The 18,721-nt window shown below is 39.2% G+C and overlaps 1 protein-coding gene across 1 annotated transcript; it reads right to left on the bottom strand.

The window, feature by feature from the left end:
- Positions 1-9,981: 9,981 nt before the first annotated feature.
- Positions 9,982-13,711, bottom strand: LOC125266269. The gene is made up of 7 exons (XM_048186785.1): positions 13,348-13,711; positions 12,661-12,981; positions 12,248-12,559; positions 11,300-11,389; positions 10,522-10,578; positions 10,255-10,335; positions 9,982-10,144 (listed from the first exon to the last, which is right to left on the bottom strand). The coding sequence occupies exons 1-7, from the start codon at positions 13,406-13,408 to the stop codon at positions 10,089-10,091; spliced, it is 978 nt and encodes a 325-aa protein (XP_048042742.1). The 5' UTR covers positions 13,409-13,711; the 3' UTR covers positions 9,982-10,088.
- Between the last annotated feature and the right edge of the window lie 5,010 nt (positions 13,712-18,721).

The raw sequence follows: 18,721 nt of genomic DNA, 5'->3' as shown, positions 1-18,721 counted from the left end.
GGCAAATGGCACGGTGGATTGTGTTCACCGACAATGTTTTATGGAAGTATTCCTGAGCCCATGTTGTGATTTCCATTTCTAAGGGCCCGAAGATCACAGGCATCCAGTATGGTTTTCCGGCCTTGACCCTTACGCACAGCGATTGTTCCAGATTCTATGAATCTTTGGATGATATTATGCACTATAGATGATGATAACTTCAAACTCTTTGCAATTTCTCTCTGAGAAACTCCTTTCTGATATTGCTCCACTATTTTTCACCGTAGCATTGGGGGAATTGGTGATCCTCTGCCCATCTTGACTTCTGAGAGACACTGCCACTCTTAGAGGCTCTTTTTATACGCAATCATGTTGCCAATTGATCTAATAAGTTGCAAATTGGTCCTCCAGCTGTTCCTTATATGTACATTTAACTTTTCCGGCCTCTTATTGCTACCTGTCCCAACTTTTTTGGAATGTGTAGCTCTCATGAAATCCAAAATGAGCCAATATTTGGCAGGACATTTCAAAATGTCTCACTTTCAACATTTGATATGTTATCTATATTCTATTGTAAATAAAATATAAGTTTATGAGATTTGTAAATTATTGCATTCCTTTTTTTATTCATAATTTGTACTTTTTTGGAATCAGGTTTGTACTTTTCTTATCATGCTGAAAAAAGCATCTGTGAGTAACTTTGCCTTTAAAAAATTATTAGGAAAATTACTACCAAGAGGAACAAAAATGCTTTTCTTCCAGTTAATTGAATACCCAGAAAAAGAAACAAAATGACTTATCAAATCCATTAAGGGGGGTAAAGAATCAACAGCATCATTTAAAAATAAAAGTAAATCATCTGCATATAAAGAGAGACTGGTCTCTACAGACCTGATTGTAATGCTAGTAATAGAAGAATGGTGCTGAATGCTTATAGCCAGTGGCTCTAGTGCCAGATTGAATAATAAGGGACTAAGGCAACACCCTTGCCTTGTTCCACGATAAAGAGGAACATTGTCCGATTTGTCCACATTGGTAAGTATTGCGGATTTTGGGTTTGCATAAAGTATCTCAATGTATGTACAATTTTTTTTTTACCAAACCCAAACTTATCTAGCACTGAATATAGACATCACCACTCGATCCGATGAAAGGCCTTCTCGGCATCAAGTGAAATAATGGCTGCCTTAGACCTCTGAGAGCCTACACTATACATAACATTTAACAGATGCCGAACATTTGAAAAAGAGAATCTACCCAAAATAAAACCAGTCCGATCAGAATTAATTAATGAGGCAATGTGTTCACTCAGACGGCTGGCCAACACTTTTGCAACAATCTTCTTAATAATAAACAAATGTTTGCCTCATAGAGAGAATTAGGGAACAGTTTATTTTTAAAAGAATGATTTATCATTCAAAGTAATAATGGGGCAATTATATCTGCATGAGCTTTACAGATTTCAATACAGAACCCGTCAGACCCAGAGGCCTTACCGTTTGGAAAGGACTTGATGGCCTTCAAAATTTCATTCAAAGTGAACTTTCTTTATCCTGCTGCCAGAGAGCTTCTGAACGTCCATAGTATCAAGAAAGTCAGTAATATCTGAATCAGGCATGTTACATTTTGAAGTAAAAAAGATGCTTATAAAATTCAAGAAAACAAGCATTTATTTCCTTTGGCTTAGTTAACAGCACACTAGAGCCTGACTTAATTTGAAAAATAGCTCTTTTGGCCTGCATGCCTCTTAGTTGCAGAGAGAGTAACATATCAGGTTTGTCACCCATCTCAAACTGTTTACGTTTTATTTTAAGAAGCATATTACTGACCTGCTCACTCAAAATATTATTATATTCATATTTCATTTTTAACATGTTATTAAGATCAGACTGGGATTTGGATAGTCTATATGCCTGCTCCATGGGTGGAAGCAGGGCTTCAATTTCAGCAAGACGTTTGTGTTTCTCTTTATTTCTTCTCGATTCATAGGCAATTACATTACCCTGCAATAAAGGTCTCCCACAGAATGGAATCAGACACATTGCCTTTATCGTTGAATTCAAGAAACTGCTTAATGTGAGAAGAAATGTATGTATGAGATTGCTCTCGTAGTAATAAACCAGGGTTTAAACACCAACAGTACTTAGACTGAGATAGAGAAAGCTTAAAACACCATGATAAGCGGGCTATGTTCAGAAATGATTATATTATTAAACTTGGTCTGTGTAACATGTGGAATAAGTTTAGAGTCAACATGAAAATAATCAATTCTATAGTATAGGAATTGTGTACAGGTGAAAAGAATGAGTAGTCTCTAACAGATGGGTGTTGCAATCTCCAAATGTCATCTAAGTTCAAAGATTTACATAGATGATTTAATGTGCTAACTGAGTGTAAAATATGAGGGACCTGTGTGGAGGAACGATCCAAATAGGCATCAAGATAACAATTAAAATCGCCACCAATTATTATGTTTGTTCAACTGGGGTCAGGAAGCAAATCAAAAACCTTTCTGAAAAAATTAGGATCATCAAAATTTGGACCATATATATTTAAACAAGTAACTGGAAAGGAATTTATATGACCAGATACTAAAATATCTACCGGCAGGATCAGCAATAACAGTTGACAAACAATATGGGATGGATTTGTGGAATAAAATGGCAACACCCCTAGCCTTTGAGGAAAAAGAGGACTGATATACTTGTGAGATCCAATTAGATCTAAGGCGTCTCTGTTCAGTCTGATTAATGGTAGTCTCTTGAAGGGAAATAATATCAGCAGAAAGGGACTTAAGCTGTGCAAATACTTTGCCTCTTTTAATCTGGTGTCCCAAACCTCTAACATTCCAAAACACAAATGTAACATTTGTCCCTCCAACAGAACTAAATGCATCAACCATTGTCAATGAAGTTGAGTAACATTGGTAATGGATAAAAGCAGGCAATAAACACTGAAATACAAATAGTCTGGCCAACCCCTTCACAACTTACCACCCACTGAAACGGCAAAACTTACAGATCATCTGGAAGGTAACGGAGCACAGGGAGAGAAAACAAGGAAACTAACTCCAAAAACAGTGGGAAAAAAACAAGTCTCGATCATGCTCCTACTGCTAACAAAATTCAAAACATAGTCTGTCAATAACTTAACTGTAGCCTTTGCAGTCTGCCCTGATCAGACCAATGCAGCAGCCTAGTAATATAGAGTTGCTAAAGAAAAGACATTAGGCAGAAATTTTCGTGCTTCATCTGGCGAGTCGAACATAGAGATGGAGTCCTTGTGCTTAACTCCCTGAGGTCTGAAAACGCGCTGGCGCGTTTTGCAGGATTTTTTTCACATTGCAGCAAAACAGACTTAAAATACTCCGTCATTTCTTGTCATAGAGACATAAGTAATATATCAATTGAAACTATAGAATATCTTCTTTTATTTGTGTACACTCAGAGTAAAAACACAATGTTGTGCTTTTTGTAAAATAAAGAAAACTAACATGATGCGTGATCTCTCCTCTCCCTCTGAACAAAGTCCAATCTGATAGTTCTCAGAAAATGAACTGTAACTTATGAATACTAATGACAAAAAAAAAATGACACTTACGTCTAAAGAAACGTTGAAATGTCAGGTTTTAAATCGTGCAAGTCAAATCGAAAACAAACATTCGGTGTTTATGTAATCTGTATGAAAAGAGAGCCATGTCAGAAGTCTGTGATTCAGCTCATTATCCGCTAATGCAGCCAATACAGTGAATACAGTGTAATGACACTTTTGTCATTTATATGTTTATGAACAACTGAAAAAAGCACAAATGTCAGGGCATGTCAAAACTTCTCCAAGCCCCAAATCAGCCTCAGACTCCAGAGGGTTAACTCGCAATCTTGCAGGAAAAAGAAGAGAGCAGGATACTCCCGCTTCCCTCAGAACTTTCAGCACTGATCTGAATGCACGTCATTTCGAGGCCACCTCCACTGTGTAATCCGGAAGGATATGCACTGGTTTCCCCATGTAATGTAACGGAGCGTTCTCACGGCTCAGACGGAGGATCAGTTCTTTATCGCAATCATGATGAAGCTTTGATCGGACGCGGCCTCTCATCATCTGAAGGATTCGGTCGCAAGGACCTGTGAGTGCGATCCACTTTGATCAGTTCAGGAAATTTGTCTTGGCCAAACAGCAATCAGCTCAGTAATAAACATAGTAGGATGACCCTGCTCCGCTCCTTCTTTTATCCCCACAAATTTCAAATTGAGCCTGCGAGAGCTGCCTTCCACGTCATTCACCTTAGCACAGAGAGATTTGTTGTTAGAATGCAATTCCTCACAGATTCTCTCTACATCTTCGAAGCACGAATCACAACCCGTCACGGCTAATTCCAGCTCCTCTACCCTTTTTTTTATCACAAATTGTTCAGGCTGTACATTCGCCAGCACGGCATCCAGTGCATCAAGGTGATTGTTGATGGACAACTTAGTATCCTCAATCAGCCTCTTCAGATCGCTGCCTTGTGTCTCAATAGCAGCAGTATAGTGCTGGCGGTTGCTGAGGGGAGGGAATCACCCGTGGCGTCGCCATCTTTAATCTGCTGCGCAGCCTTCGAGAGCTTCTTGGAAGTCATTTAAATGTCCAAAAATAAAAACTTTTCTGCTGCAATTTCCAACAAATTAATAATGAACAGTGTAATCACACTTATGAACTGATATATTGACGGGTAAATTAAACACAAACAAGAAACAGACTCAAAAAGTGTGTCTACTCCCTTCACCCCACCAAACAGTATTTTTTTTAAATATATGTTCACATCATACAGATCTTTTATGATATATTATATATCAGAAACATATTTCTTTACCTGTGAGAAGAGAGCAGAGAATGATCAGTCCCAGCAGACACAGATCACACTTATCAGACATTTTCTCTCTCTGTCAGTCTTCCTCTTCATTATACGTTCACAACTCTTTGGTTAAGGTCAAGGTCTGTGGTTAACAAAGCCTCTAAATATTTTCAAGTTTTGATCTATGACATAAAACACGCCAGTTATAACCCCCTTGTGATTTTTTTAAACCTTTATTGTGTCTAAAAAACGACGGTTGCTAACAAATTGCTAAAATGGACTACTTCCTTTGGCGGGGACTTTAGACGTCATCATGACAAACAGGACATTTAGACAGCATTTCTCATGGGAAAAAAGTGGATAAGTATTCATACACAGCGCAGATCAGAATCAGCCAGCATTTTTTTTAAATAAAGTTGTTTTTTAAATGAAGTGTGAGGAAGCGTGGTGGTGACGACACTGATCCGCGACCATGGTGTGCTGTAGTCCGTTTATAGCCTACTGTTAGCTTTTTATATCTGACGACTTTATTTAGTCTTCAAAATGTATAAATGTTGTGTTAACTTGTAAAGATTATCTTGATAGACAAAACGTGTAAGTGTCATAACCTTTTGTTAAACACAGAGCTTATTTTTTGCGATTTTCCAAAAGTCTATGGGAAAAAGTCATAGGCTTTCAAACGAGGGAACCCGTGCGCCGCTAACTTCCGGGTTGGCCTACAAAAACGCGTCATCCCTGAGGTACTCTATGGAGTGTGTTTGGTGGGGTGAAAGAAGGTCAGACATCACCTTTTCTTTGGGGAGTGAATTGAAGTGTTTTTTATTTCAATTGCTCAACTGAAATCCCAATGCACATTTGATGTATTCTTGACAAATGTTTATTTTATATTGTTTAGAAGCTCAAAGAAGACTGTTATTGTACTCTAAAGGACAGTTTGTGCAAATACCTACTGCAATATTACCTGGTTTGGATTACGCCAGTGGGATTTAGTTATGTTTTCAGGACTTTATAGTTTCATCGACTGCTGAGACATTTTCTGTTTGCACATCTACAGCATTCAGATAAGACCTTTTGCATTATGAACTATATTTCCATTACTGCTGTTGCTTTCTAAAACTCTTTGATATTCCTTTCATACTTTATTCATTTTTGTTTTGTCTATTTGTGATGTAGTGTTTTGGTGGTTATTTCATTACCTTGGGTATTTCATTCAATCAAACAAACTATAATTTATGTTGCAATACTTTAGTTTTTTGGATTTGAATTTGATTTATTGGTTTGTTCTAATCATTGAGTTTGGTGTTGATTACTGTTGTTTTTGGGTTCATCGATGTGTTAATTGTTACCATCCAGTGTTTCAATATTGTCACGGACACACAGACGAGATGTACAAATCCAAGTGCAGCATTTATTGTAGGGTAATCCAAAGTCGTATATCCACAAAACAGGCAAGGGTCAAACTCCACGTAAACAGTCCACAAAAAACAGAAAGCCAGAGGTACAAAAGTGAACGTAACATAAAATGTAACAAACCACAAACAAGGACAGAAACAACTGAGACTAAATAGACAGAACTAATGAGCAAACACAAAACAGCTGGGTGCAATGACATGGGATAACGAGTCCAGGAGGTGAGTATGGGAAATGAAGTCCAAAACAGACCCGAGGGTCTGGAGTCCTGACTGATTGCCAGGGCGGCGCTGGAGGAACGGACCAGGCGGGTTCCAGCGGTTCAGACGGCCGGGGCAGTGGCAGCAGGGCAGAAAACCTGGGCAACGACGGCAGGGCAGAAGGCTTGGATGGCGGCGGCAGGACAGACGACTTGGGTGACAGCGGCAGGGCTGGCAGCTTGGGCGGCGGCGGCAGGGCAGACGACCTGGGCGGTGGCAACAGGGTTGGCCAAGGGTGCTCCGTGGCCATATCAGGGAGAGCGGGCAGCTCGGTGACGGCCTCCGTGGCCGAATCAGGGAGAGCGGGCAGCTCGGTGATGGCAGCGGGCTCAGGCTGGGGTTGCTCTGGGACGACAGCGGGCTCAGGCTGGGGTTGCTCTGGGACGACAGCAGGCTGCTCGGGCTGCTCTGGGACGACAGCAGCCTGCTCTGCTCGGGCTGCTCTGGGACGACAGCAGCCTGCTCTGCTCGGGCTGCTCTGGGACGACAGCAGCCTGCTCTGCTCGGGCTGCTCTGGGACGACAGCAGCCTGCTCTGCTCGGGCTGCTCTGGGACGACAGCAGCCTGCTCTGCTCGGGCTGCTCTGGACGACAGCAGCCTGCTCTGCTCGGGCTGCTCTGGGACGACAGCAGCCTGCTCTGCTCGGGCTGCTCTGGGACGACAGCAGCCTGCTCTGCTCGGGCTGCTCTGGGACGACAGCAGCCTGCTCTGCTCGGGCTGCTCTGGGACGACAGCAGCCTGCTCTGCTCGGGCTGCTCTGGGACGACAGCAGCCTGCTCTGCTCGGGCTGCTCTGGGACGACAGCAGCCTGCTCTGCTCGGGCTGCTCTGGGACGACAGCAGCCTGCTCTGCTCGGGCTGCTCTGGGACGACAGCAGCCTGCTCTGCTCGGGCTGCTCTGGGACGACAGCAGCCTGCTCTGCTCGGGCTGCTCTGGGACGACAGCAGCCTGCTCTGCTCGGGCTGCTCTGGGACGACAGCAGCCTCGGGCTGGCAGACTGCTCCAAAGTCCATAGAGCTCGAGTTCATCCTCAGCGCACGCAGGACAGCCAAAACATAAAAAGTGAGCACAGCCCTCTGGGCCAAGACAGGACTGACCAGGAGAGCAGGCTGCGCTGGAGCGGACTCACTGGCTGGAGCGGACTCACTGGCTGGAGCGGACTCACTGGCTGGAGCGGACTCCAGGTCTTGAGGGATGGAAGCCTTCCTCCTCCTCTTCCTCTTCTTACGTGTGGGAAGCGGAGACTCAGTACCCACCTCCTCTGTGGCCTCTGGCGCGCTGGAGCGGGCTCTGGAATGGACTCACTGGCTGGAGCAGGCTCTGAAGTGGACTCACTGGCTGGAGAGGATCCACAGACTTGAGCGGACTGATGGACTGGAGCAGGCTCTGCAGTGGAATGATGGGCTGGAGCGGGTGTTGGAGGTAATCGAATCTGCCCATTCTTACGCAGATACAGGTAATTGGCAAAATTCCAAAAATTTAACCTCCCCACCAGCTCCATCTCCCACTGCGGCAGAGGGTCATCCAAACTATTATTGAACATATCCTTAAGGACCACATCAGGGAGATTTAGCCTCTCTGCCTGAGACCAAAATCTTTGGGTGAAGGCCCTCACCTCTATACCCCTCTGGCAAAGTGTAGTCAGACCCTGGGGACCACTCTGACTTCCCCTGTCTGGCCGGACTCTCCTGCTGCTGGATCTGATCATGGTGGTTTGTTCTGTCACGGACACACAGACGAGATGTACAAATCCAAGTGCAGCATTTATTGTAGGGTAATCCAAAGTCGTATATCCACAAAACAGGCAAGGGTCAAACTCCACGTAAACAGTCCACAAAAAACAGAAAGCCAGAGGTACAAAAGTGAACGTAACATAAATGTAACAAACCACAAACAAGGACAGAAACAACTGAGACTAAATAGACAGAACTAATGAGCAAACACAAAACAGCTGGGTGCAATGACATGGGATAACGAGTCCAGGAGGTGAGTATGGGAAATGAAGTCCAAAACAGTGAATTAAGAGTCCATGTTGGAGTGCCCTCTGGTGGCTAAATGGGGCACTCCAACTCATGATCATGACAAATATATACAGTTTTTTACTCTTATATTAAGACTCCTTCAGTTTCCGTAACTAAAATTGTGCATTAATTATAGCATTTGTAATGTTTTCAGAGCTGTGAGCTCACTGTTGATATATATATATATATATTCACACACACATACATATACATATACATATAAATACATGCATACATACATATACAAATATTTGGTTGAACCACCTGACAAAAAAAAAAGAAAAAAAGAATTTAAACACTGAAATGTAACAACTAAAACTTGTTTAAACACATTGTTCATGACTCATAAATATGAATTACATCTGTTTTTAAAAGCTTTTTTTTTTTTACTTTATCTGCTCAATGGCCCATATAACAACATCTGTTAGAAAAACATTAAATAAACGTGTATTTTTGTTAGTGTATTTGTACATCTACAGCTGAAAGTGTTCTAAAATCATTGGAGAATACACTTACAGTTTTGATGTTAGTATTTATTTTTAATAAATGCATTACTAGAAAAAAAAAATACAGTGCATTATTTTGCAGTAAAGTTGAACTGTTTGGCTAAGATAAGAGTGTGTTTAGATCACTGTGTTAACTGTTTTGAGAGCAGTTACATTACTTTGAAGAAATGTGACAAATCGATTGAGAAAACTGTAATAATGGCATAAGTTCAGCCATTTTCACTGCCAAAGGATGAGGCTGTGAAGAATCAGAGGTTAAAGATGGGACAGTACCTGCTTTATTTGGACCAACTTGCTCCTCAGAATCACAACCTGTGAGTGTGATTAATTATTGATGTTATTTTATACAGAGTATTCAAAATACATAGTTTTTTGTTTTAACTATATTGTGTATGTCTCTGGCTAACTCACGTTATTACTGTCTTTCTGAAATACTTCTGCTAATCAGCTGTGGGCCACTATTACCTAAAATTGTGTTCATTAATGCAGATTGTCGTTCTTACTACTTTGAGTAATAATAAAGGATGAAGCAAGATTTGTTTTACAAACTTTAATGTTTCATCAGTCATTGACGTCAGAGCTCGGCTAATGCATGTGCTGTTATTGATACTGTTAATAATACAGTTCCCACATGTGCACTGCAATACATTAGAAATATACACATCAGTTTGTTGATGGACATATATGTAACAAATATCTCAGGAAAGGAGACATTAGACACAATTGCAGAGGTTTTATTAAGATTCAAAATTTTAAAATAAAATGCTAAAAACAGCAATGAACAGACAAGATAAGAGAATCACCAAATCAGCTCCATCAGAGAGGATTATACAAACAGTCTGAGTTTGTCCATTACTGTAATTATTATAATTAAAGCAGTTTATATATGAAAAAAAACTAGAAAATTACATTGAACACTGCAGGCAAATATCCATAAAATCCATATAAATGAGAAAAAAGAAAAAAGAAAAGTAAACTTGATGATATGACTATTTCCTGAGAAGAATAACTTTGAAAAATCCTCTATAAGTTTTTGCTATTTTAGATATTATTGCAGATTCACTCAAAACTCAGCAGTATTTTATTGTAATCTTGTAGGCATCTCTATTTCCTCTAGGTGCTGCGAGTTCTTCCTCCCTGCAATATAAATGCATTCATTGATCTCTCATATGTGTTTTTATCATGACTGCAGATTGTTCCAGATCAGATGAGTGTGAATCATCAGATTGTGTGAAGCTCAAACTCACCAGCTCTTCTTGCACAGATGATCTGAAGAAGAATCACAGTAGGAGCAGCAAACACTGCGATCTCAACAATCATCACAATCACTGCAGGAAACACGTGTGGACAGATGAGAGAGAGGAAGAAGAGACTGAATCTCTGAAACTGTACATGACTGAAGTCAAGGGTATCAAACAATGAATGACTATTGACAAGCATTTACAGACTGACTGATAGTTTCAGTGTTATAAAGCTGTCGTCATAAATGAACTGCAAACAAAGACGTGTCGTACCTCTGAATAATAATCCAGCAGTCCTACTGACTTCAGTTGATGCTGTGACAGCTGGATCTGTGGATCACATCTGTTAGTTCAGTTCAAACACATAATGTAACATATAAACATCATCATCATCATCATCATCTTCATCACATTATACTTGAGCTTCACAGAAATGATGAATATGTGACCCTGTGTGAACTTCACTGTTCCTCAAGTCTATCCAAGACATTTCTTTTACAATCTGCTGTAGTCCAGAGCAGCTCTATATCAGTGTGACTCAGTTATGGTGCTGAAAGCTGCTCACACTAACATGGGCTGACTATGTTTAATAAATTCTCACTATGATTATAATCATTTAAGCTCAAAACATGTGAAGGCCAAGTGTGGTAACTCATAGTCAGAATTTGTCCTCTGCATTTAACCCATCCAAGTTAGTGTGTACACATTAGGAGTAGTGAGTAGTGAACACACACACACACACACACACACACACACCTGGAGCATTGGGCAGCCGCTGGTATCAAGAATCAATCCAGCAACCTTCAGATTACCAGTCTGACTCTCTAACCATTAGGCCACTGTATCATAGGATGTCATGAATTACACCAGTTGTCTTTAACATTATGGTCATGACTCATGTATATCAAAATGTCATAGACTCACTGACAAACCTATTTAAAGAGATAGTTTTTTAAAAATTTTTGTGATGATAAACCAGTCTGTGAGAGCCAGTGCAAACCACTGAAGAGAGAGACTGATGATGTGTGACAGTGATCATGTGATCATGAACCTTGTGTAGGAGCTGCTGCTGTAATTTGGCTCGATTTATTCTCGATTTTTGAGCTGCTGACTGAAATCAGTGTTGTTGAATGGACTGGAGCTGCAGAAGATGAATGTTTAGACACATCTTTAGGACATTAACATCATATTTTCATACTTGATCATAACATGCAGTTTGTGCTCCTTCATCACTGTTCACAGTGGCAGTAATTGAGAAGACCACAAAACCAGTTATAAGTCACATGGATATATTTGTACCAATAGCCAACAATACATTGTACGGGTGTAAATTATGAATTTTTCTTTTATGCCAAAAATCATTAGGATATTAAGTAAAGATCATGTTCCATGAAGATATTTTGTAAATTTCCTAAAGTAAATATGTAAAATATTTATTTTTGTAAGTAATATGCATTTCTAAGGACTTCATTTGGACATCTTTAAAAGAGATTTTCTTAATATTTTGATTTTTTGCACCCTTATTTTCAAATAGTTGTATCACTGCCAAATCATACATCAGTGGAAAGCTTATTTATTCATCTTTCCGTAAAAATGGTTTTGTGGTCCAGGGTCACATATTATTTATGCCTTCTTTATATGAGAGTGAAACACACTGAGCTGCTGTCCATAAACCTTCAGTTTGTCCTGAATTAATGACATTATTAAGCCTTGAAATTCCTAAAACTGACCTCCTCCACGGCTCATACAAGACTCAAATAGATTTGTGAAATATTTCTTGTATGATCCATATAGGAGGTCAAATTTATGAATTTTAATGCATTTTATGGCTCTAATGGCAATTTCACAATGCCAAAATGTAAACATACAGGATATGAATCATGTCTGCGGTGAATGAAAACAGACAAAAAATGGGATATGGTCAAAAGATCTGTCCATTAAGCCATGCAATATAAACACAGAGTCTTCTGAAACTGAGTTAAGAAAGTTAGTGTCTCACCTGAATACTTGACAGTGTATCTGACTGAGGTCTTGACTTGATTTCTGTGAGTAAGCCGACATCTCCACTCTCTGTTGTCATCTTCCTTCAGGAGTGTTGTAGTCAGATTGATGATACAGAGTCCTGAAGCTGATATCTGATATCTGGAGTCTGTCGTCAGATTAACACCAGCCTGATTCACCCACAACAGATGAATTTCCTCAGAATGAGCCCAAAGATCACAGGAGAATCCATCATATGAATACAACTGACAGGAGAGAGTCACAGAGCGACCTGGACTGATCTCAGTCTGTGAGGATGATGATGATGAAACTGAACACAAGACACAAATCACATTACAGACTTTAGTCTTTTAAAGAGTTTAAAGAGAGGATTGGGACCTTTTTAAATTAACCACATAATCATAAAATTACCATGAAGAACATGCAGATAAACATGTGCTTCAGTTCCTTGTTGTTTGTCATTCACATATTGTCGGCAGGTGTAAAATCCATGATCTTCTTTTGTGACGTTCTTGATGTTCAGAGAGCAGTCAGACCCCAGACTCAGTCTCTCATGTCTCTCTGTGTTTTTCCTCTTTTTCCCTCCAGTAATCAGTTCAACTGTCCCTGAATGTCTGAAACTGCTATAGATCCATGTAGTTGATGTGCAGTCAGAAAGAGCATTATTACAGGGCAGACGGACATCTTCACCAGAACTGATGAACACATGAGCATCATTCACTCCACTGGTACCTGAAACACAAGTACATTTGAGTGATCATTATGTTATATATTAATAAATGAAAATATAAACCATATCAGCATAAAAAGCAGAAGATTCATACAGTCTTTTCCTCACTTAATGCAAACACACTCTCCAGAATAAACTGTTTTTCTTCATCAGAGAGCTGTTCAGATCACTCACACACTCTTAATATGAAGATAATGTTGATCATCAGATGTTTGAGTGTGACTCTATGTCCAGTATCAGGAATAATACACTGTATGTATCAATACACAACTCTGAGATCACAACTTGAATAAACTGATCATGTTCAAATGAACTCTTTCCAGACTAACTCCACTAAATGTCTTTAGAGAAAGTACAGATTTCTTTACCTGTGAGAAGTGAGCAGAGAATGATCAGTCCCAGCAGACACAGATCACACTTATCAGACATTTTCTGTTTCTGTCAGTCTTCCTCTTCATTATACGCTCACAACTCTTTCTCTAAACATCATCAGCTCCTCCTGTGTTTGTTAACTTCCTCTGATCTGAGCGAATGAGTGTTTCAATCCGGCTACAGTTGATATATAGTGACGCTGTGCCAGTGCATGATGGAGAAGTGTTGCTTCACAGCTCTCTTATTAATATCCACTCTAATTCTTTTGTGTTGATTTACAGTACACTTTTACTGTAATAGGAACTGTCCCTCAAGAGCATCTTATGGTGACGTGTTCAATAAGAAGAGCTCAGGCAGTTTTAACCTACAATCATTCTGTAAACACCTCAACAGGTTAAATCTTCCCTCTAGAGAGCGAGTGCTGACTGTTACCACCATAACCACTAACCTAAGAGGAACAGATTTGACACGACACTGGTAGAGAAACATGTTCTTCAGCGTGAGAAGTGCTACTGTAAACCACACTGTCACCCACATTTGGTCTGAACACAACTTATAGGCTATACATTTGCACACAAGAGCATTACTTATAGACTCAATTATTTCTTTTAGCAGTTTCCTGTATGCCATTAAAATCTAGAAATAAATTCATTACATTATTAGTTTTTTACTGAAAAGGGTATCCACTATCCATGACTCATGAATTCTCAAACAGTTTTTAAAGTATTTCAAAGTAAAGTGCGTGTGTGTGTGTGTGTTTGTGCGTGCGTGTGTGTGTGTGTGTGTGTGTGTGTGTGTGTGTGTGTTTGAGTGGTCAAACCAGCTGACTAGTTACAAATCACTGGTTGAGCTGGTCTAGGTGGTTTTTCCAGCATAGTCATTGTCAAAGTCATTCATGTTTAAATAAAAACAAAAAGAGTGCAGACAGACACAAAAACACTTTCAGTTTGAATGGCCCTGTATTCACATGACACAACACTGGTGGAAGTTTCTGAAAGTAAACCCTCTCAAAAAGTAGCCTTTCGATTCATCTCGATTGATTGTAGGTAATGGCGTCTGGGAAGAGACGGGTTCAGTTCACTTCGTTTTGTGAAGTCGTGGCCTCGATGTTGAGGGATCGACATCCTGTACGTTGTGGCCACAAGTGTTTTTTTTTTGTTTGTTTGTTTTTTTGAGGGAAACAACTTCTCTTTACAGGAATTTAACAAGAGGGCACCAAAGTCCAAACATCTCAGCTTGGATGCCACTGAGATAAACTGTGCTTTTTACTCAATTGCTACACTATAAATGATTCATTCTCAAAATAAAGACACATTTCTCAAAACTATAAACACGTGTTTTCACACACATTCCAATTTACTTAATGATTTCTGCAAAACTCTGCACAAAAATGCCCTTATTTTACAGTGATTTAACCATGTTCTCACATACAGTAGTATAGTTAACTCAAGTGTCACTATGTAAACTCAAACAGCACACATTTAATATAAACAGGAGCACAAGTGATTGTGCTTTAGAAAATGCATCCTAGAATCATCGACAGGGTTTTATACTATACAGTATAATTACAGTACAAAGTAACAGTACTTTATATCAGAGAACTTTTACTATTCTGTGTCCAGTAAACTGTAGAACATGTACGCTCAAATTCAAAGCTGGATTTTTACATATATATTATTATTAAATTCATTTGGAGAAATGTGTCAAATTGATTGAGAAAAAGTGCAATAATCTAATCCCAATAATTAGTATGTGTTCAGTGACATAAAGGGATGGTTGATTATGATTTCACTTTTTTAACTTGAGTTAGTGTGTAATGTTGCTGTTTGATCATAAACAACATCTGCAAAGTTTCGATGCTCAAAGTTCAATGCAAAGGAAATATTTTCTTTTTCAGAATTGTCTTTTTAAGGACTACAACAAACGGCTAGTAGGGACTACAACGAGCTTGTTCCCATGTTTTGTGACATCACTAACCCTAAAATTTACATAAACCCCGCCCCCGAGAACACACAACAAAGGGGGTGTGGCCATGTTGGGCTGCTTTAGAGAAGAGGAAGAGTTGTTGTAGTCGAGTGTTGTTGACATGCCGTCATTTTACGCTGGACTGCTTCACAAACGAGGGTCAATTCAACACAAAAGATGAACATGACGGCACATGCTAGTGGATGAGTTGAATCAACTCCACAGCAACTACATCAATTTATCCACTAACCATTCAGAAACATCCTAAAAGTTGTAACTTCTTCCTGAGTCTCTCCATCAGTGTCGACTCCGGTTTGAACAATGTAAGGCTGAACACCGTTACTGACAATCCTCATTTTGGCTGCGTGAGATTCTCCAGCTTTGTTGTTGTTGAGCTGTTAAAGCTCCGCCCTCTTCTGAGCAGCAGCTCATTTGCATTTAAAAGGACACACACAGAAACGGCGTGTTTTTGCTCACACCCAAATAGGGGCAAATTTGACAAGCTATAATAAATGATCTGTGGGGGATTTTGAGCTGAAACTTCACAGACACATTCTGGAGACACCAGAGACTTATTTTACATCTTGTGAAAGGGGCATTATAGCTCCCTTATATTTTTGTGTCTTGGTGGAAAGAGCCACAAAGGCTCTTTCAGTAGCTGTGGTCTAAAAGCCTCAAAGATGTGGGTCTTTAGGAAGTTTTATTCGTCCACAGACATCTTCCCATTCTTTTCTTTTCTCCTCTTCTTATCGCTATTAAAGCAGTGAAGACTTACATCGCTTCTCTTGTTACAACCAAAAGCTGCACAATGTGGCATCGTATATTATATTCCAAGTTGTGTTGTGTAGCAATATTACAGTGTCATTAGCTCACCAAGTGCAACAATTTGACGTCATCGATGTACAATGCACTGTGCACCTAAATAAAATGGCGCCCCCAATGTCCAAATATGTAATGGATTTTTTAAATAACGTAAATCTTTCATGGGTTTTCATATTTCAGTAAGAGACGTCATTTACGTTATATTAAGCCATACAAGTCTTAATACCCAGGGTTCACTTTAATACTCAACTGCATGTTAATATCTGAACTTTAACCTTAAACATGTTGGGCTGCATTAAAACGTCATTGCGTTTAACAGCAATAGCCTTTGTGTTTATAGTAGCACATAAATAACAGTATTCATAAACCGGTCCCACTTTATATTAAGTGGCCTTTACTACTTTGTACTTACATTTAAATGAATCATTTGATACAATGCACTTATTGTGTACATACATGTTTTTACATTGTACTTATATTTTAAAAACACCTGTATGTAATTACATCTGTAATTAATTTCTGTAATTGACCCCATCCCTTACACCTTAACCCACCCTTCAACCTATCCATACCACCAAACCCACCTCAATAGCAGCAAAAGTGTTTTCCAATTCAACATGAACCCAATAAGTACATTGTACTTATTTTTTGATGTAAGTAGTTAAGGCCACCTAATATAAAGTGGGACCCATAAACCCTTACAAATCTTTAACTTATACTTCATTTAATTATTTACAAAAATCAAAAAGCCGAGGTAATAAATAGTCAATGAGTCTTGTGTGAGAGTTCAGAGGAAATTGATTTAATTGCTGATTTATATGATTTGAAAGTAGAAAGACTTTCACCACTGTAATCGAAATCAAAATAGGGATGTAAAATAAGCACTGCCTGTTTAAACTATTTACAGTTTTTTTTCAACTGCTTACACACATTTTTAAAACTTTGCCTCTTTTTTTTCAAAACTTTACACACAAATCCAAGAATTGCACACAAAAAATGCAAAATGCCTCACATCTCTTGCAAAATGAAACACTGCATTCAAAATATCACAAACACATCTCAAAAGCAAACATTTGCCTTACTTTGCAAACACCTTTGCCATAATATTCTATTTTTGGATATATCATATACACACAGTTATTCAAAACCTAAAGCTCTTCTTTCATGTGCTCCTATGTACATTTCTGTACAAGACTGAAAGTAATTGGCAGAGAGATGTTGAAAAATTCATGGTAAGCATGAAAGCAAGATTGAAACCAAACTTTTTTTTTTTTTTACTGTAAGCATTTGTGGTTGTGAATACAGTATTGCACAGTACAAAAAAATACATCAACTATGTGTAGTTAGACAAAAAAAAAAAAAAAAAACTAGCATAATTTTGTGTATGTGTGTCCTGGCAGGGGACCAAATGTCCCCACAAGTAATACCAGTGCATTTTGACTTTGTGTTTATGTTTATGTTCTTTGTGGTTAGTGTTATGGCATAGGGACAACGATCATCACCATGTGGATATGGAAGCAAGTAGACAACAGAAAATGTCACGGAATGGCACAGAGACAAAAGGTAAGATCCATGTGCAGCTTTAATGGGTAATCCAAAACGTAATCAGACAGGCAGGGGTCAAAAATCCATAGAGCAGTCAACAGAAAACAAACAGTGAAATCAGTGAGCGTAAATGAAACCAACCTAACAAAAGCAGAAACAAACCAGGTATAAATAGACAGACACTAATGAACAAACACAAAACAGCTGGGTGCGATGAATGGGATAATGAGTCCGGGAAGTGGGTTATGGGGAAAGCAGTCCAAAAGTGTGGTGAGGAACAGTCCGGGTTGGAGTGCCCTCTAGTGACCAACCAGGGCACTCCAACTGGTGATCATGACAGAAAAGTTGTTCAAAACCTATAACTTGACCTTTTGGCCTATTTATAGGCCTATTCTAAAGCCTTGATTGGTTGGTGTTAAGTAAAGCAATGCACGTTTGTACATGTGAGGAGTTAGGCACTGATGAATTAGTGTGGCATTTTGATTGTTTGTGTTTGAAAAATGAAATGAAGATACTTCCTGATAGATTTTTATGTGTTACATAGAGAATTGTGTGTTGTGTTTTGAAAAAAGTGTTTTATGAAATTGAAAAATGAGTCAAAGGCCAAGAATTAGTGTATGGTTTTGCAGATTTGGTGTGTGGTTCTGGTGTTTGAGTGTCAGGTTTCAGAAATTGTGTGACAAGTAAGGATTCTGTGTGTCAGCAGTTGAAAAAAACTGTAAGAGAACTAAAAGTGATCATGAACTGCATGATTACTTTAATTGTGTTATGTACTCCAGTTATTATCATCGCCATGTGTGGCACAATAATCATTAGATAGTTGAGAATAACAGGAAGCATCCGGTACCACTATCAATCACTATAACCATAGCTGAAATATAAAGAGTGACTTATCAATCCAATAAAAAATAAAAAAGCAAGTTGACATGTTGACAACTACCGGCCCTTCTGAGCAGATGCATTAGATATGACGTAATTCTAGACTACTACATTTTTCAAAACTGTTATGTCCTAGGACATGTATAGAAGTGGAAATGT

The sequence above is a fragment of the Megalobrama amblycephala genome, linkage group LG4 (genome assembly GCF_018812025.1).
Source record: "Megalobrama amblycephala isolate DHTTF-2021 linkage group LG4, ASM1881202v1, whole genome shotgun sequence".
NCBI classification, from domain to species: Eukaryota; Metazoa; Chordata; class Actinopteri; order Cypriniformes; family Xenocyprididae; genus Megalobrama; species Megalobrama amblycephala.
Note: the sequence above shows the minus strand (reverse complement) of the source record. Positions and strands in the feature narration are given on the sequence as shown.